The 19,891-nt window shown below is 42.5% G+C and overlaps 1 protein-coding gene across 6 annotated transcripts in view; it reads right to left on the bottom strand.

Annotated features, from left to right (window-relative positions):
* fhod3a (formin homology 2 domain containing 3a) overlaps positions 1 to 19,891 on the bottom strand; it is a 53,378-nt gene that overhangs the window by 2,342 nt on the left and 31,145 nt on the right. The window contains exons 8-29 of one of the 6 annotated variants that reach the window (XM_040121781.1): positions 19,736 to 19,830; positions 19,421 to 19,564; positions 18,951 to 19,186; positions 18,712 to 18,738; positions 17,322 to 17,453; positions 16,608 to 17,027; positions 16,022 to 16,081; positions 15,257 to 15,391; positions 14,022 to 14,072; positions 10,653 to 10,894; positions 8,445 to 8,762; positions 6,857 to 7,554; positions 6,177 to 6,317; positions 4,481 to 4,639; positions 4,172 to 4,354; positions 3,188 to 3,307; positions 2,636 to 2,797; positions 1,631 to 1,821; positions 1,210 to 1,414; positions 1,025 to 1,048; positions 522 to 729; positions 221 to 385 (exon numbers count right to left, since the gene is read on the bottom strand). In XM_040121781.1, the coding sequence (XP_039977715.1) occupies positions 221 to 385; positions 522 to 729; positions 1,025 to 1,048; positions 1,210 to 1,414; positions 1,631 to 1,821; positions 2,636 to 2,797; positions 3,188 to 3,307; positions 4,172 to 4,354; positions 4,481 to 4,639; positions 6,177 to 6,317; positions 6,857 to 7,554; positions 8,445 to 8,762; positions 10,653 to 10,894; positions 14,022 to 14,072; positions 15,257 to 15,391; positions 16,022 to 16,081; positions 16,608 to 17,027; positions 17,322 to 17,453; positions 18,712 to 18,738; positions 18,951 to 19,186; positions 19,421 to 19,564; positions 19,736 to 19,830 (4,116 nt within the window). Of the gene's footprint in view, positions 1 to 220; positions 386 to 521; positions 730 to 1,024; positions 1,049 to 1,209; positions 1,415 to 1,626; positions 1,822 to 2,635; positions 2,798 to 3,187; positions 3,308 to 4,171; positions 4,355 to 4,480; positions 4,640 to 6,176; positions 6,318 to 6,856; positions 7,555 to 8,444; positions 8,763 to 10,652; positions 10,895 to 14,021; positions 14,073 to 15,256; positions 15,392 to 16,021; positions 16,082 to 16,607; positions 17,028 to 17,321; positions 17,454 to 18,711; positions 18,739 to 18,950; positions 19,187 to 19,420; positions 19,565 to 19,735; positions 19,831 to 19,891 lie in introns of those variants that run through there. The other 5 variants (XM_040121782.1, XM_040121783.1, XM_040121785.1 and 2 more) reach the window with 5 other exon arrangements.

Here is a 19,891-nt window from a genome sequence, read left to right as displayed (position 1 = left end):
TCCAGCATTAATGTGAGCAGCTTCTTCATTTCCACTGTGCATTGCTTTGATTCTGTTGATCAACACCACACTTAAAACTCAGGGGTTCTTCAGTATGGATGCTGACTGCTTTGACTGTACTTATTTGTCACTTTTCCATTGTGAACACAGTACATAGTAAAAGCCTTAGAATTAGTGTGTGGTATGTATTTGGGACATGGGTTCAGCATTCAGGCCATACATGACTTGCGGTTTGCCCTGGACCTCCTCCTCTCTCTAGGCTGAGTTCTGGTTCCTGGACCCTGAGTGGCCGACCTCACGATACGCTCCATGATCTCATCTGCGGCGTCGTCTCCACAGATCTGAGCCTCCTCCACGGCTGGTGTCCTTGCCTGCATACTGCGACCTGAACAAATCGAGCAGAGTGACAAATACTTATGCATGAGCGAAAAAACATAACAAAACCCTTTAAAGAACAGTGCCTCTTGGTTTACTGCATATTCATCTGTGTCACCCTTTAAGGAACTTCCTGTCATCCTCACCTCCTCGTCCAGGCCGTGACCTTGTCCGTGTCCGAAGCCCCGGTACCCCGCTGCCCTCCTTGTCGCCGCCGCTGAGGCTGGTTCTCAGCACCGCTTTCATGTGCTCGTGCTCTGCAGCGTCCTCGGCATGGCCCAAGCCCTGAGGCTGCTCGCTCTCTTGACTGCCACTAGGGGCGCTGTTGTTGCAGCTGGAGGCATAACGGCCACACTGATGGGGAGGAACAGAATATAAGGGGGTAAGAATTTGGCAGCAAATCTTTTAATATTTTGGGCTTTGACTCAAACATGCCCAACCTGTAGCATCAAGGAAAACATCCAACCTGTAAAGATTACAGTCCCTACTGTATTTTATTGACATATTATGGAAATTTGGAGGTAAAGTGATCTAGTCACAGTTAGTGGTTTCATGCACACACACACACACACACACACACACACACACACACACATACATACACACACACACACAAAGACATGCAGACAGGCAGCACACATGTTGATACCTCACTCTCCTCTTCATCATCAGACTACAGGAGAAAGAAAGAGTGGAGGTTAAAGAACAGATCAAAGAAAATGAAGGAAAAAAGTGAAAAGGCAGCACCAGATTTCGAAAAAGAAGAGCTAGAAAACAGAATTAAAACTCAGAACGTGTCTCTGTATAAAAGGATTCTTTCTGTGTGAGACTCACAGGAGCGTTGACGTCCATGATCATCTTTCCTCGGGTCTTGTTGCGTTCGCGATGATCGGCCCTTTTCTGTTTCTGCTGCAGCACGCGGTCTCTGGTGGTTCGGTACTCCAGTGCAAACTCGCTGAGGATCTTACTGAACCTGTGGACGCTGATCTCCCTCACGCTGTAGGCCGGATGACCAAGGAATAGCAGGAAAGAATGGAACCTGGGAGAAAGAGGAGGAGGAAAGGACACGAAGAATGAGAACTTCTTCTTGCTTAATCTGAATCTCACATCACTATTTTGCAATAACTAGTTGGTAAAATATAGTGATAATATTTTAATGTTCCATAAAAAACAGTTTTGGATTACTGTATTGTAAAACACACTAATCAAACAAACAAAAAAAACCAAATGGCAAAATTGTGGTGAGGGGAGCTACCTGTTGATGATCCTGCGGTGAACAATCTTGAGGATGATGATCCTCTCGGCACAGTCTTTGAGGAAGTCAGACATCCTCTGCTTCAGCTGGGGCTTCATCTCATGCTTGGCGATCACCTTGAGGTGGTCCCATGAGGCTTTGCAGCGGCGCTCCATCTGACACAGGTTTTCCTGCAGCTGGTCGAAATCCACCTGATGGAAGAGATGTTGAAGCAAATATGGGACTTGTGGTGGAAAGGTACTTAAATCAACTTGGATCCAAAACAAAATGTAGGAAGTCCTCTTTGTACAATTTGTGAAATATCCTACAGGAATTTGGTAGAAACACCACGTTTTATGAATAACTTAATGTGAATATATGATTTTTTTTTAATTTAATGTCAACACAACTTAAAATTTCTATTTTTTCAAAACGTTTTTTGTAGTTTTTGAGAAAAAATAAATGGTGGGAACTTGCTATGTGTCTTTAACATGTTGTTAAATCGCTTTTGTTTCCTCCGATAGTTATGAAAACAGTGCTAACCACAGTGAAGATTAGCATCCACTTCAGTCCCTCCTCCTGTACACTTTTAATTTGACAGGGTCACCAGCAACGTTGTCTTTGTACTGACTCTAGTACGAAGTGGCTCCAACAGCAGCAGACTCAGCTGTACGATCTTTGCGGGAAAATGACGAACTGATTCTTCAAACTGACTAAATGTACTTGATAGGTAAAACTGACTGTAAGGTGTCAGTCTGACTGAAACATTGTTGATTGAACTTAATATCTTAAATTTATTGAAGTTTTTTATCCAAATTCAGTGAACTTAACTGGTTTTACATTACAGCTACTTGTGAGCCAACTTTGAACATTTTTCAAGGTGAGTTCAGTTACTGCAACTCGCATGGTTAAGACAGCAGGAGAACTTATTTCAAAATTGAACCAAAACAAAAATGTTTACAGTGTAATCATTATAAGCTTGTATAGTATGTATACAAGCTATCCAGCAGTGAGTGTGGAGCGTACTTTTGCAGAACGTGTGATGGCTCCAATCTCGGAGTAGAGGTCGGTGCTCTGGGGGAAGTTCTCCACCACCACAGAGCAGGCGTGATGCAGCAGAGACTGTTTATGGACCGTGTCCTTCACCTCTGGAACCTTCTCCAGGTATGTCAACTCGAAGCCTTTAGCCTGGACACATGAACAAACCAATTACTTACAAAGAAAAAAATCAAATATTACTTACGTCTGTGCTTCCTTTTCTATATTCCTATGTCATAACAAACTTTAACCAGAATCCTCAGGGCCTTCGACAAACAAAAAAGTCATGATCTAATAAGTAGTAATAGAAAAATATATGAAAGAGTAGTATTTAAGGTACATCTTACCTCACCAAATTATAGTTGCTAATATGTGATGTAATTTTGAATCTACTAATCATAGACTTGGCTGATTCACGCTCCATTAAAATCACTGACAATCTCTGGAATATCTACCAATCATTGCAGTAGCAAGACAACGGAGGAAGTTTGTCCTTATGACCCAGTAAGATGAAGTGAACCTGTTAGGGTCATGACTCACATTGGTGCCGTTGAGGAAGTTTCCAATGGAGAGCAGTGTGGAGAGGATGTAGCGTAGAGTTTTGTTCTTCTCCAGCTGCTCCATACCCTCCTTCAGATCCTGCAGCGGCTCTGCTACTTCCTGGGAGGAGTACAACACAATTGTCATTAGTTGTGTCAAATAAACCCCCCCATAAAAACATGTATTTCATTAGTCTACAGTTATATAAGTGGTGAACAGGTGCACCTCCTCCCCCACAACAAATCCTCTGCTCTTGTTTGAGGTCACGAGAGGTTGTTTAAAGGTCGCTGCCTCAGTCAGCCTTGGCTATCAAACGTGACTCTGACTACATGAAGCCTTTGTTTTCTTGTGTGCTTGTGTTTGTGTGCCCGCACAGTAGGTTGCCCTACATTAAGCTCCCTCAACCAGACAGTCCCACAGAGTCGAGGCGGGAACGCAGCTCGCCGAATGTGCGGTCGGGAATCATGGCTTTCATGGAGAGATTAAAGACGACTGCATCCTGCGGAAAATCGTAAAATTTACAAGACAGCAACGGAGGGGTGGAATGTTTTTCATTCTCTGGGTTTTGACTTTGAACTTCTTCTCCTGGATGCATTCTTTGCTTGAGTAAAACATGGTGTGCCAGAGGAAACAGACGAGGTGCTGCTAATAAGCTTGCGTATTTTGTTATTATGTGATTACGTCACCATGTTGCTGTTTTGCGGATGTTGATACTTCCTGACATGGGCATAAGACACATACACAAATGCACATTTATTCAAACCTTTATGGTTCTCAGTTCATTAAGCTATATCTGTTTCTACTTTAATAAAACCACATTCATTTATAATGTATGATAGTATGATTTTAAATGTGCATTTAGTAACAGCTTTGGTTTGGCTTCCCCTATTTGTAATGAAAATGATATTTTTCTTCAAATTTTCATCATTTTATCTAATCATAAAAGTTAAGTTGTTAAAAGTACTGTCCCATCTTTCAACAGACCTTCTCGGTTGCCTCATAGTCCATCTTGAAGGCCCAGAGTTGGAGTCTGGCAGAGAGCTCGCTGATGGAGGACAGAGTGAGGAGGAACTGCTCTGCTGAGCCCAGCGGGACATCAGGGTTTGCCAGCTGAGCCTCCTGGATCTTCTGCTTCTCCTCCTCGGTGGGAATCATGGTCAGGATTTTCTGACGGCAAGGACAGAGTGGGATAAAAGAAGACATGGGTGATGGGTGTCATTTGTGAAGCGAAAGATTCAGGGATGAGTTTCAATCATCACTTGCTTCCTTTTCACTGTCATCTGTATCTCTCACCTCTATGCCCTCCTTGTTTAGCGCATACTCATCAAAGTTAAGGATGGCCGTCTTGATAGTGCGAGGAGGAGGCAGCACCGTCAGACCAATGTTGATGGCATTACTCCTCTTGGAATCCAAAACAATGATCTCCTGACGCTTGCCGTCTGCTGCCGTTTTCTAGGACACAAAATACAGAGAGCGTCAATGCTTGGTCTCCCTCTGTCTCCCTTTGCCTCTCTCTCTGTCTCTTTTCTCAGTGTGGTCCACTTTATGTGCTCGTAAGGATTACAGGGATCATCACTCAGGTTACACTGACTGCAGCAGGAACTATATGGTTATTAGGAGCAGGAATTACCATCACGGGTTAGGTTGATGCTCTATGTGTATGTGTGTTTATTTGGGCGTTTGCAGAACTCCCGTGACATATTGTCACTGTATGTGTAGAGATGACCTCACAAGCACTTGAGGCTATCATCAGCTATTATAGGAAGAAAGCCGTACTATGTCACCACATTAAGGTGGAACAGAGTAGGTGCTAAGACCTGGTTACTGCCTCTAGGAAATTTTACTGTCACAATATGGTGACAGGTAAACTTACGTTACAGCACAACTCTTCCACTATTCGGTTGTTCAATGTTACAGTTTAGGCTATTAAAATACATAAGACTAACTTAACTTTTAACTAACTTTCAGCAAATTTCCCACAGGCTGTTAAGGTAAGGTATTTTATGTAAAGAATTAAGTTCAATTAAAGATTTATTTGAAAATTCCACTTTTGTATGTCTCTCTCTTTTACCATTGTGCAATCTGGAAAGTTTAATAATGTTTCTGGTAATTTGAGCCAAATTAACCAGTCAGACTGGCAAGAGGCCCAAATGGGAAAAGTTTAAAAATTTGTAAAGACTTGTATAACTACGGAGAACATGTTACTAAAAAAGTGATACCAACCACGTACTGTAGGTGAAAAACCATGCAAAACTCGTTTGAGCCTTGCATTCTCTAATCTTTAACATGTAAAACACACAACATTCTAATGGATAAGGTAAGAAGGCCATATAACCAAAAGAGCAGTTGCCTCTGACCTATGATGGTTTTGGTTTCTGAGGGTCCTTGTAAAACTGACAGCTTTGCTTCAGCTGTTTTGATCTTGATACTGTAGCTGGAGACCACCATCATACTGTCACATTACGTGTAGACCAGAAGCCGAGCCAAGGTGAGTTACTAACTGGCTTGGCTCTAACAGAAGTTGTGGTTTCAAGGAGTGGCTCAGGAGTTCAAAGTGTGAGATGCCTGGCTTCAGTTCCCCTATCTTACTAGTCCATACTTTTGTTATTTAAAGACTTTGTGAGCATTACGAAGGATTCAACACTCCCCTGTTTGAGCAGGATCAGAACACACATGACCTTGCCTAACCCTGAAAACATCAGCTTTCAAGTACTGGAGATAATGGACACCGAACCTACAGACTTTGTGGCTGGAAACAATGAGTAGATTTCATGAAATGGATAAGGACCAAAATAGAAAAGACATGACTTTTGAAAAATTTCTGCAATTTTGATGAGGAGCTGATATGACTTGAAATATGCTACATCATTTGAGTTAGTTTAAACATAAATCCAAAAATCATACATCTTAGATTCAACAGCATTGATAAGCTGACTATTAACCAGTGTCCCAAACCTTTCTAATTCCTGACCAGGAACTGGGTGATTACCTTTGTAACTGGCATTTCCTTCGACCTCGACTCAAACAGGTGTTCCAGTTTAGCTGTGTCCAACTTTACTGGTTCCAGTTTGGACCAGAGTGAGTCTCCACTCTGATTGTAGTCCCTGTACTGAGGGTCTGTCGGACGCACCTGATCGCAAACACAACAAGAATGGACTACATTAAGTAGAGACATGTGTTAGACTCCCATTTCCTACAATAAAATAGGTAAATGAGAGACAAAGACCCACAAATAATAGCAGAAACAGGAACATGTCGAGTGAGTCATTGTTTTTGATGAGTCCTTAATCTTAACTGGGTAATGGAAACATGCAGTCTTTAATGAACTTTTTATCTTGTGCCCAAACAACAATATAGGTGAAATACTTCTGACAAACCAAAAATGGTAATATAACTGGATTCCTCTGGACATAGAGAGAAACTGAATGCCTGCTTGCTGTGCCTGCCATGGTTTCACATTTGACAATGTGAAATCATTTACTGTAATAAAGAAAATTTGAAATTTGTAAAACTAGTTATTTCAGCAGTTCTGTAACACTCTACCTCCAGTTATCATCTTCGGGATACATTTTTGTAAAACTGAATAAAAACATTGATGCAATTTTTTCAGTTTTTCGAAAGGCCTTAGTTGCAGCTGTTAATGAAAATGCTATTTGTGTCTTGACTCACCTCGCTCCAGAAGAGCCTGATTGTCTTTTTCTTCTTGTTGAATAGAGGCGGCTCTTGGGGAGGAGGCACCAGAATTGGAGAACTAAAGGAAGGAGGAGGTGGAGGCCTCATAATCCCAATCAAAGGAGGAGGTGGGGGGCAGCTGCCTAGCCTGGGTGGGGGTGGAGGGAAGAGGGGGATGCAGGGTGGAGGAGGAGGCGGGGGCGGGAGGTCACCACATCCTCCCATCAAGACGGCATCCAGAATGTCCTTGTCATCGTCCTCCGTCAGGTCGGTGAAGTTGATGTCCCCGATGCGCAGCTCTCGAGGGCTGGCCAGGAGCTGGTCCCAGATTGTGTCTGATTCCTTTTTGGGTGGGGGAGGAGGGGGCTCGTTGGCTGGGCCGTCCAGGTGAGGGTGGGGTGAACCGAGGTCCTTGATCAAGTCTCCAAATCGTTCAGCGAATGGACGGATGCTCCTGTGGTGCTCTGATTTGTCAGCCCTGTTGTCGCTCTCCTGATCATCGCCCAGCTGCCCCTTAGTGTCCTCCTGGACTTCTTTGTCCTCCCCCTCTCCTCTCTCTTTCTCCCTTTCTGCATCCTCCTCTTCCTCTTCCTCATCACTGGGCTTCTTGTTCTGGGAGTACAGCATGTCCAGCATGAAGAGTTTGCTGTTGAGGAGATTGCTGCACTGCTCATTCACCTCTGTCTCCTTAAAGCCTGAGAAAGAGAGTGACAGGGGTTAAGAAGAGAAAAAGGATGTAAAAACATTGCCATGTTAGAGGAGGCCTCATACTAGTATATATAAGTATATTACAGTATCATGAGGATGAAGCAAATTTGAAATACAACATGAATAAATTAATAATGTCACCAAGGATCATGTATTTTCTCTTAATTATTTTTGCAGTTTTTTTTTTTCTTTTATAGTCTAACATACAGTGCTGTAATTGGTCCTTTGTTTGTTCCTTTATGTCTCTCTGTGACTGCAGACTTTTGACTTCAGCGTTCAGGTCGGTGTTCTTCTATTCATTTAGCCCTGTGCAAAATCAGCTGGAAAAGTAATGTAAGAACTTTGCCATTTTCTCTCTACACACCGCATCAGGCTCTCATCTGAAATAGTATCACTATTAAGAACACAGCCAGATGTGAAGGATGGACATTACATACAGTCAATGCCGTTACAAAATTCAGAGTTTTAGCTATCAGTTACATTCATTCAGTCATAGCGGGCTGCTAACCTGGTTTTTAGCCTCACAGCAATCCTGGCCCTATGGTACCTTACATGAAAAAAAATATGCCAAAAAGTTCCACGCAGTGAGGTGAACAGATTTTCAATTTGGGAGAAAACAGTGCACTGGTATTGGATCGGTACTCTCTACTGAATAGTTGAGGTACTGGAATTGTATATAGAGATAAAAAGTTAGATCATCCCTGCATCCTTGGAAAATAACTCTCAGTCATTTGACTTCTTTCCATTGCAACATGCCATAAGGCAGCAGATCATACCCCTTGATTCAAAAAAATTGCACCTGAATGAAATTCTTGAAATAAGATACAAAACTTGGAAACTGATTACAATCAAATGTTTTGCAGTAAAAACTACCCACCATTCTCAGTGCTCCCCCTCTCCTCTCTCTCCAGAGTGCTGCTGGCAGAGGAGATGCTGGAGGCTGAGCAGTTGTCCTTTTCATTTACTTCCTCATTCTGTCGTTCCTTGTCACTCAGGATGCCACTGTCCTCCTCTGCCTCCTCTCTCTCCTTCTCCGGTTCCTGCTCACACTCCTCCACTTTCTCCTCCTTTTCTTCAGTTGTTTCCTCCTGCACCTCCTCTTCTTTTTGTTCTTTCTGTTCTTCCTCCTCTTCAGCGTTGGCTTCTGCCTCTTTTTCCTCTGTTTCTACACTGGCACTGGAGTCATCAGCCTCTCCTGTCATAAAATGTCAGTGTTACTTTATCCTCTGAGAGTCTGATTTACTGTCTTTATCTCTAGAATTGATTACACTCGCACAGGAGCTACAGTCATCCACACAGAAAGACATGACTTATCTGCAGTGAAATACGGTTTGAAACATGTGACATAGCTGTCTTTGATTTTAAAGGCGTCTCTGTTTAGGCTGCACATGGGAAACCCCTGTATCAACTCACATTCACACACACACACACACACACACACACACACACACACACACACACACACACACACACACACACACACACACACACACACTAACAAGAAAAACAAAAACACACACCCATACACTAATGTAAACAATATGGCAGGTACATAAAGCCGGGTTGTCGCAGGACCAGGATATGGAAAGGAAATGAAGAATTAAGTTCCTGTTTACATCAAAACACACTCATGTACATGGTACACACACGTAAGTCAACAGTACAGTCCATGCAGTGATGCAGGCGGGGTTGGAATAACATGACACTCTGAGGCCTCATACACTCGCCTGTTTGAGCTACACTACCTCAGCTCATGGCTGCGCATACACTCCAAAACAAGACTGTTTTCTTACACAAAATGTTTGGCATTACGCTTTCAAAAAGCTCTTTCAAAAACCCATTTGACCCTTTCACCCATATCCTCTCGCTGTGCTTTTTTCTTTCTACCCCACTGATGGTGTCCCCTCCTCTCCCTCACTATTTTCCACAATCTGTCTCTCCTTTCCCTCTTTTGCTCATGCCTGCATGCAAATTTAAACAGCAAGCTGCAAACTGAAACAGTTTAAGGTTAAGAATAATTGCTTTGGGACGCACTGTTGGGAACTGAACTGGCGACCTTCAGGTTTTAATTATAACTCCCCAAATTATCAACCAGCAGAATTCAAAGTCATACAAGTGGTCTGAACTATGTGACCTTCAACACACAGATACAACTTTAAAGTTATAATCCTCAAGATTTTCATTAAGTCACACACTGTTGAAGCTATTTATGCTCAACATACTTCCAGCAATAGCCATTCAATGTATATACAGTCAGTAATTACCTCTCTTTATATAGTAATTATCAATGTGGCTTAGTGGCTGACTCTGCCATTCCCATGCTGGATTGCCGTCACACGGCCAAGGGATTCACAGAAAAACAATGCATGCATGAAATCCAGCATTAGCAGTGACAGCGATCATGTATCACAAATGTATCTATAAAACAAGACATGGTCATTTTTGGAATTTTTTCATAGCAGATCGGTTTTAAGTATGAGCTATTAGATGGAGAGTTGCAGGCAATAAGCTGCATACTTCCAACTCCTTAGCAAGGAATCCAACTCCAGTTTCTGTGCCCCTGCTGTTGTCTATTACTGACTACTAAAACTACTTGCAGCGTGTGCAGCATGAAATCAGATTGCGGTTCCAATTACTGACTTTCCTCTTTATTAAAACATGAGTTTGTTTGGCAGCGCTGTAAACAGAGACACCAGACAACATTTAAGTGGGTTGAATTCAATGTTTCTACCTCAAATAGTCATTATAAGACCATAAATTATTCCACAGTGTAGTACAGCCTAAGCTTAGCCTTTTAAATTCTTATTTTTAGTGATAGGAATAGTAGCGCTAACAGGACTGGCAGGAGAAACAGTAGCAATCCTAGCCGTACTAATGCTGAATACTATTGTTTATCATAATACAAAACCTAATAGACACCAGTTGGCGGCAGTACTTTAATTAAAGCCCCTAAATAAACAGGAGATTATTATTTTGATACTTAGTTGACTTTATTTGACCCTTACATCTCATCATTTAAGCAACTTTTACCTTGTTAATAACAGCCATACCCATAGACACACCATGTTATTGATCAATAACGTACTGCAAGTATTCCCAGTTGTCCTACCAGTCTCAGAGGGGATGTAGGGGGTGGCTGGGGTCTCAGGTTCAAGGTCAGCCTCTGCGTCCTCTTGGGAGGCGAAGGAAGACGGGGTGCTACTACATGATGACGAGGGCCAGGCCTCCGAGGTTCCAAAGGTCAGGTTGAGGTCAGGGCGACTCCTCGAGACCCGGACGCGCTCCTTCTCGTACTCCTCTGCTGCCAGACGCTCCACGTTCTTATACCTGAGTGGGAGGGAGAGGGAGTATCAGAGGATAAAAGAGGTAAAAATGGAGTCTGAGACAATGTACCTTCTGTCTTGCCCCTTCTCAGCAGTGCTGCTCTGTGTTGGACTTTGCCAAATTGCCGTAGACTCATCCACTAGTTACCAGTCTTTGCCAGTTTACTCGAATTCATCACAAACTTCCAACCTGCTATTTTTTCTTTAAAAACACTCAGACCATTGCTCAACGACTTCTCCTATACAGCTGCCATGCCACCTCAACACACTACAGTATAAGCCCACCTCACTCCTCTAACTTTGCCCCATTAATCGTCCACAAAGAATTCACTGCATTCATCACTCATTTCCTGTAGTCAGGAGGTTCACCATCCTGCTCTCCTTTCCTCTTCTATCTAGCCAAACGCTCAGCTATCACCAGCAGTCCAAATATGCAACCAGAAGGAGTTTAGAGAAGGAGCAACAGTGTTAGGGAGGAGGGTTAAGAGGAAAAGAGAACGAAAGGGAGAGAAGAATGGGAGAGATGGGGAGAAGTTAATGTTAGTTTGGCTGCTGAAAGGCCAAACATCAGAAGTGAATCAGAGTAAACCTGTTCAAGATGTGCCTCGATCAGCTCTCCTCCCTTGTCCTTCTCCTTTCTCTTCCTTCCTCCCTTTTTCTCTTTTCCTCCTTTTCTCCCTCTGCCAAAGTTTACCATTCAACCTGCCGGCCAGAACAGAGATTCACAGCACTGAATCAACCCTCTCTCTCTTTCTTTCTTTCTTTCTCTAACCCCTCCTCTTTCACACCGTACCATGAATGTGTGGGGCTTCTGTTCAGAGTTCATTAGTATCAGGCCACTTCAGAGGGCTGAAGAAACTGGATACTAATATATATGTGTGCTTGTGTGTATGTGAATTTGATCAAGAGTAAAATGGATTGTGTGATTCAACTGTGTATTGTGTGCTTGAAATTGGACCAAAACCTTCCATATGCTGTATGTCCTTACACACTTATAAATTAAAGGTGGTGAGTGATAGTTTGAAAAACACTCTAATAGACCAGTCTACTACTGTAAGCCCAGTTCATGTCGGTAATTCACTTAATGTACCCAATATATCTGATTAGCTATACTTGCCCAATGCGCCTATGTTTTATCACATATTAACCTGATATTGCCACTGTATAAAAAATGTCACTAACTGGATTTACTAGTTAAATTTTGACACACTTGCTTTTCTGGAGTATTTCCATTTAACATTACACTTCTTCTCCACTACATTTCAGAGGAAACATTGTACTTTTTTACTCCATTACATGTAATGGGCAGCTGTACTTACTAGCTACTTGTAACATGTAAAGTAACTAAGTACACAAAATAGTTTAACCTAGCTCTACCTCAACTTACTAAAACAGTAAAATCTTACTTACACATTAATGCATCAGTAGTAATAAAATTATACAATATATAATACTATATAAAGCTAGTAACAATCCAAGGGCATTTTGCTGATAATAATTACTTATTTTTACTTAAGTCACATTTTCAATGCAGGACTACCAAGTACTAGTAATGGAGTATTTTTATAGTGCAGTATTGCTACTTTGGGAATGACAGAAAAAGTGCTGAATATTTCTTACGCCACCGGATAACAGTCAGTCAGGGGTGATACAATTGAAATCATGAATGGTGATGATATAATATAGATTATCATGATTTATTAAATAAAATTAATTTCCCCTAAGCAATCGTAGACTCTGCTAAGACTCTGCTCGAGCTAAATGCTATTAGCTAAGACATCAGCATGCTATCATGCTCACAGTGATAACGCTGACATATTTAGCAGGTATTATGTTCATCACATTCACTATCGTATTTTAGCATGTTAGCATGCTAACATTTGCTAATTAAACCAAAGTTCCGGTGGAAATCATTTTTTTGTGTTCATTGTTGTAATTGCTGTTTTAGAGGCTTTAACGAAACAAAAATATTTGCATCCCACTTAGGTAATCTTGCTTCAATTCAGCCCTAGTAAGTACAGCGTTAACAGTCATTTCTGGAGTTGTCTTTCATTGAGGCCATCTTATTTCATGCAGGTCCTTTGTGTCCATGAGATACTGTGCTGTATCTTGTCAGGCTGATGTGTCCCTCAGGAAGGTGAACTGGGGTAAAAACTCATGTTTTCTCTAATAACTCTGACGCCCAAATACACCATAAATACATCAACATTTTCCTTCGGACACATCTCCCACATGCCAGCAGCAGCTCATCTCCCTCTCTGGCTTTCCGTCAGTCTCGGGCTTGTTTCTTCCATCTGCTCTTAGTTTGTCTTTCGTTCTCTCTGTCTCTCTCTATTTCTTTCAACTTTATTGTATCAACTGTGCTGAAAATTGAGGGTTAAGGTTGTCTGGGCCAACAGAAAAAGTGACAGCACTTGGCACAGTACATAGAGTCTAGAGTGTCAATAGAAGAAAAAGAAGCAGAAGAAGAAAAGAGAGAAGAATAAGAAGGAGAGGAAGAAGGGGATTTACCTCCTCATATTTAAAAAACATTGTTATGTGGATCAGCATATTGTTTTGGCTATTATACAGTTGTCATCGGTCCTTACTAATATGTGGCTACATTGAGTATGATCGTGACCTCAAATACCCTCTTCAGTAAATCTCTTGCTTCCTGTGATTCCTATCTGCACACAAACATAGATTTATTAGCCTCATGAAAATTCTTCTGTGTGTGTGTGTGTGTGTGTGTGTGTGTGTGTGTGTGTGTGTGTGTGTGTGTGCGTGTGCGTATGTGTTTAAATGTACATGTGATTGAGTAAAAAGTGTGTCTGTGTGTGTGCATGTGCATTCGGTGTGAAAAGCTTGATGAATCCTGGAATTTGATTTTCTCACAGCATGTAGCCAAAGCAATCAGGCCCCTGGCAGAATGCAACCGTTAAAATACAGCTCCTTAAGAGAGAAGAAAACAGGCGGACGGAGCAAAGAAAATTGGTTCAGTATCCCCCACAGCCTCTGGCACCAAAGGGCACCTTTTTAACCTGAAAACAATTACACTATTACTGAGCTTCCCAAACCACAGGCTCAAACATATTCCCCCTGGGTTCAGCTGTTCTGAGTGTGTGTTGTTTTGATTTAGTGCACACACTTACCTCTCCTCCCGCGCAAGCCTGGCCTCTTCCATTTTATCCACATAGTCGCGGCTGAGAGAGACACACAAACATAGAATTTTAAAGCATAATAATCATACCCTCCCCCCCCCCATAGTCTCCTGTAGACCTGCCAGTGTAAATACGACACGTTTGCACATCATGCACACAAGCAGTGGTACTGGAAGGTACTGGTGTAACCCATAATTCTCATATGTTTCTCATATGTCTCCTACGGTAAAATCACTTTTTTCAGACTGTGATACTTAGTCTTTTTTTAAAAATATATCATATCCAGATAATTTCATTAATACTTTTGCATTTATTTTACACACTCATTATTCTGGAATTATTTTTTTTTACTTAAATTCACACAGTCATGCTTACTGTTCCCTTGATATGTACTATTTGTTGTATGAGTTCTCTTTCCATGACATCATCTGTATTATTACTAATTCGATAGCAATCTATTACATCTATAATATTATTGCACATTCTACTCTATGTCTTCGAGACTGTTTATTCATTTCGTATTTTACAGCTGCCACAACCCTTAAAAAAAAGCAATCATTTTACTGCTTTCTTGCTAAGAGTTAGATGAGAATACCACGCTCCTAATTGCTACAGTCACCAGCCAGCTATGTCATGTTAGCATAAAGACAGGGGGGATATGATAGCCTGGCTATGTCTAACAGTAAAGGTAAGTCTGCCTCCCAGCACCTCTAAAGCTCACTAAATAACAACATGTCTTGTTTGTTTAATGTGTACAAAAACTAAAGCGTAAATATGACAAATTGGGGTTTTATGCAGGGTTGTTTCAAGGGCTGCTTCTGCTCTTTCTGGAGTCTCTACTAGTTGCCTGACAATCTCACAGTGACTCAAGGACCATCTACCAGCCTAAACCGGTGACTCAGGATGGAAAATTATGATTCAGGTACAATCCTATCTAGGAGGCAGGGGAGTTCTCATGAAAGACACTTTTGGGTTGCATAATGGAAAAGTTCCAGCGTTGTTACAGCTTCACTCATACTAGAGACAAAAAGTCAGACTAGTTCGGCCTCTGCTGTTTTTTTGATCATTCTGTTTTTTTATGTCTTTTGTGAGTCCCCTGGCTTTTATGGAGTTACAATATTAAATTGCCGGAGTACCCCTTCAAATTTATTTCATTTTAATGTAATCTATTCTCTCATCTCAAACTTCTTAGGGCTGTTTCAAAAACAAAGCCAGCAATATCTCACTTGTGCTTATTCCGCTCCTCTCTCTCTATCCTCTGCAGTCTCTCCTCTCTCTCCACACGGCGGCGCTCTCGCTCAGCTGCCAGAGACTCCTGGTGTTGTCGGTAGGAGGAGGACAGAAGACCTCCCAGAGCAGGCCTGAAGGAGAGAGCAAGAAATGAAAGTTTGATTACACCACTGCAAAGTCAGTGTAATCCTATAATTCTCACGTACCAGTTTGGTTTGTAAAACACTGCACTTCAGCAAAGTTGATACTAAAAATTCCTTCCAAGACATTTTTCTTCTTTATTATTTATTGATTATCTTGCCACATCACTGTTTGTTCATCTGATAGTTTCTGCTCCACTATTTTAATCTGCTGCACCAATGTGATGCGATATGAAAACATAAACAGCGAATTCGTCTCATCAACACAACAAAACATCTGCTCCTTGCATATACAGAGCTCCTCGTTGTGTAAGTATGTATGTAACACACCATAAATTATGTTTTAATGTCTGTATTCTCCATGGAGGAAATAGGAGCATCTTATTAACTAAGGAACCAGAGAGCTGAGGTCACATTCACTTCAATACGTCATCACCATGACTGCACTACAGGGCTGCACACAGTCTACATTTGTTACACATGTAGTGCATTTTTGTTCATGCAAACACACATGAATATATACTTGTGTGCGAGAGTATACGTTTTCACTACAGGGGTGTGTATTTTTAGGGATGTTTTCATGTACATGTGCGGACCCATGTTCATGCAGAGTCCTCTCACCTGGAGCTGGTGGGCGTACTTGGACTGCTGAGAGAGGAGTAGGACATGAAACCTCCATTCCTAAGTAAGAGAGGAGTTTAGAAAATGGGTGACAGTGACCGACCTCTCTAGTCGTCCAGTTACCCGACACCTTACTCACTAACTGGGCAATGAGAAACTGGTGGCGAGAAACGTGAATGGAGAAATTAAGGATGGAAAGAAGCAAAGTTCTGTAAAAATAGGAAGGAGTGACAATAGAGATATACAAGTGAAGAGTTCAAAATGGCATCTGGTGCTGTTCTGGACAAGAAGGGAAATTCAGTGGCACTGCGAAAACAAAGCGAGGATTGCAAACAAGTGTGGAGGACAGTGGCAGAATTAAGAAAAAAAGATATGAAGGTGATAATAAGTGCACTGTCAGACTGAAGGTGAGAAGCCGTGCAGTCAAAGAAGTGAAAAGAACTGGTGACAAGGGGAGGTGATGACTAACAAAAGATGTGCAAAGAGATCCAAGCCAGAAACAGAGGTGGAAACTGAGAAAGGAAAAGTGCAACGTCAAAGCTTTCGATTCTTCTCATGAGAGATGGATTTCTGCTGTCCCTCTGACCTGGGAGACGTTGTTTTGGGTGACTCCTCACTGGGTTTGGCTGGAGCCGGGGGCGACGGCTCCTCATCGAGGTCGTAGGAGAAGAGGTGGAAGGGCGAGTGGGGCACGTAGGGCAAGCATTCGGGGGAGGGGCGAGAGCTGCAACGCAATGGTGGGCTGACCTCTTTAGTAGCCGGGACGGTGACAGCGGACCTCTTCCTGGCCAGCAGGGTGGCCAGAAGCGAGGGCTGGGCTGGGGGGCTGAGAGGGGAGGAGAGGGGAGGAGAGGAAGTGGGAGTAGAAGGGGAGTGGAGGGTGGATGCTGGAGGTGGTTCAGTCCGATTGCTCTGCTCATCCTCTTTTATAATCTCCTTTCTGGACGTGATGGTGATGGACTGGACGGTCGTTCTATGAACAATGGATGGAAGATGTCTAGCCGGGCTAGGAACAGAGGAATGGATGAGAGGAATAAATGGATGAAAGCATAACTGGGCAAATGAAAAAGAAGCCCTTAAACAGTTTAAGAGTTACAGAGTATTGCACTGATGCTAAAACCTACTACGTACAGGGCCACGTATAGGCCACAAGGAGATCAAACCAACCAGATATACAACAGAAAACAGTGACAAAAGAGACATCTAATAGCTCTGTGGCTTTACATATAGAGCCCCTAGATACATAAGAAGACCACAGAACATTATTTCATTTCCATGTTACCACCATGTCCTAAAATACCTGGGGGTGGTCTGATTAGACACTGTATCAGCCCCCTCCTGCTCATCCGAATCAGACTCAGTCACTGGAGTTTCCTCTTCCTTCTCCTCCTCCTCCTCCTCCTCCTCTACCCCATCCTCACACTCCTCCTCTCTGTGGAGGCAGGGCGGGATGGATGAATGGATGGTTGAGTGGAAAATGTAAGGGAAGGATTGAGGGAGAGATGATGCGATACATAAGAATGGCATGCAAGTAGAAACCACCACATTCTTGAAGAAATAAAGAGATGGAACAAAGGAAAGGGAGAGAGGGTGAGATGAGATTGATGTGTGGAAATAATGTTTACAGCTGCACTACCAAACCGCAAACATTTATGAAGCTCAAAGACAACAAACAAGGACACGACAGCTATCCGATGGAGATAAAGTGAAAGAAAAACAAAAGGATTAAGACAAAACACAAAAACAAAATAGGAGAAATGGTGGATAGATGTTTCTAATTACACACTCCATGCCTCCAGTTAGCTAGTTTTACATGCACATGAAGACAAAATATGATGACAGGGAAGAGGAAAAGGAATGCTAAGAGGAGAATATACCAAGGCTGAGCAACTGACTTGAGATCAGAACTGTTCTGTATAGTGAAACCAGATGAGCTTTGTTGCAGTTGACTTGGCGTGCACTTCCAGGTGTTGTTCCACAAGACCAGAGCCATGTGTTTGTGACGAACGGGATGGCCAATAAAAGCTGTGTTTGTTTTTCTGTGTTTGCATGCATAATATGAAGCAGGATGTAGTCTGACATAAACAACTTTCACCCATCACGTCATTCAACAAGCCATATTATGCAATTTTTTAATTATGTAAACAGGTGTCCTGGTATGCACACACACACACACACACACACACACACACACACACACACACACACACACACACACACACACACACACACAAACAATTTTACCACTTGCTATAGCATGGGACATTATCTTATTTGGTTACGTTACACTTTGGGGGAGGAGGGACATAACAGAAGTCAAAGAGCTACAATGGATGATTTACCTGAGGTAAACAGCTACAGATGGTCCCATATTCCCCTTTTTGTGCATAAACACACAGCACTAAAGTAAGCTTGTGCTGGTTTAATATTGTGTACGCTCATATTAGAATTACAAGCAAACCCTGAAGGCTTGTGCGGCTGCGGAGAACTGTTTCATTTCTTTTAGTGGAGCACATGTCTGCACCAGTGTTTCATTGAGGAATAAAAAAAAAAGAAAAAAAGTGCTTTATGTCATATGAGACACACAAATAGCTGTTACAGCATTTGGTGAGGAGCGGCAGCAGGAAAACATAGACAGGGGGCCACAGAGGTCAGCAGTTGACCTTTTTTTGGGCGGCCTTTGAACTTACATGGATGGAAGGTAACCTGACAGTGCCCTGGGGCAGAGAGTGATGGTGTAAGATAGTGAGAACTTCTCCCTTGAGCTGAGTTAACACATGTGCATCTCTAATGAGATGACTGAATATTTGGCCCCACAATCATATTTTATACCTGCTGAAAAACCAACCCCCTTCTCCCGCTGCTGTTATGACACTTTAAAAAATCAGCCTTTAATTTCTGACATTCCTCCGTCTTCCCCTTTTCTCACCTCTCACTCATTTCCTCGGCTCTCTGTGCACAGAAAGGCTGGAAGCCGGCTCTCTGTCTGGATGAAGGGCTGCAGGGGGAGGCATGACCGGATCGCCCGAGAGAGGCCCTGCGGCTCCGCCTCCTCTCCAGGCCACGCTTTTTGTCCCCGCCCCCAAGGCTGGCTCGTCTGCGGTCCCGGCGTCCCATTGGTGGAGGCTGGCTGTCATCGTCACCGTCTTCATGCCGTAAGGTCATCTGGGGGAAAAATTGGCTGGGTGTGAAGTGGCAGTGGTGATAGGTGCTTCCCAAAGAGAATTTTAGTATTAAGTAAATGTACTATAAATACTGTATAGAGTCAAATTGCATCATATTCATTGGACGTGAGCAACTCTTACTAACTGAAATCTGATCTTTAATAGATGGCAACTTTCATCTTGCAATATTTTCCTTGCAATCCTATTAAGGAATATGTTTGTGTATGTCTCAAACCTCATAGATGTTGAGCTGCTCAACCAAGTCCAGATCAGTGCCTTTCCGCCCCAGGTGTCTTTGTGACACTGTCTCCATGCCCTGTTCCTCCAGACCATCCACCATGTCATAGAATGAATCCTGATCTGGCAGTGCTGCAAGTGTCTGCAAAAAGGAGGAATATCAGGGTGTAAAAATGAAAGGAATAATGAATTAGGACAGAAAAGGTATGTTTCAAAGTACATGCGGTCATATCAGAGGTATATTTTCCTATATCCAGTACTTGATAAAAGTATGTAAACATCCAGTATATAAAAAAACTATGGACATGGATACCTTATTGATTAGGGTCATGGCATAGACCAGCAGCTCTGTGTCCACTCCATCCTTCTCATGTAAGATCTCCATAGCATTGGACCATGGCTTGCAGCCTGGAGATCAGTCCATTAACATCCATGAATCAGTTCACCAATAAAAACATGAGCTGCTTTG

The sequence above is a fragment of the Xiphias gladius genome, chromosome 24 (assembly GCF_016859285.1).
Source record: "Xiphias gladius isolate SHS-SW01 ecotype Sanya breed wild chromosome 24, ASM1685928v1, whole genome shotgun sequence".
Taxonomy (NCBI): Eukaryota; Metazoa; Chordata; class Actinopteri; order Istiophoriformes; family Xiphiidae; genus Xiphias; species Xiphias gladius.
Note: the sequence above shows the minus strand (reverse complement) of the source record. Positions and strands in the feature narration are given on the sequence as shown.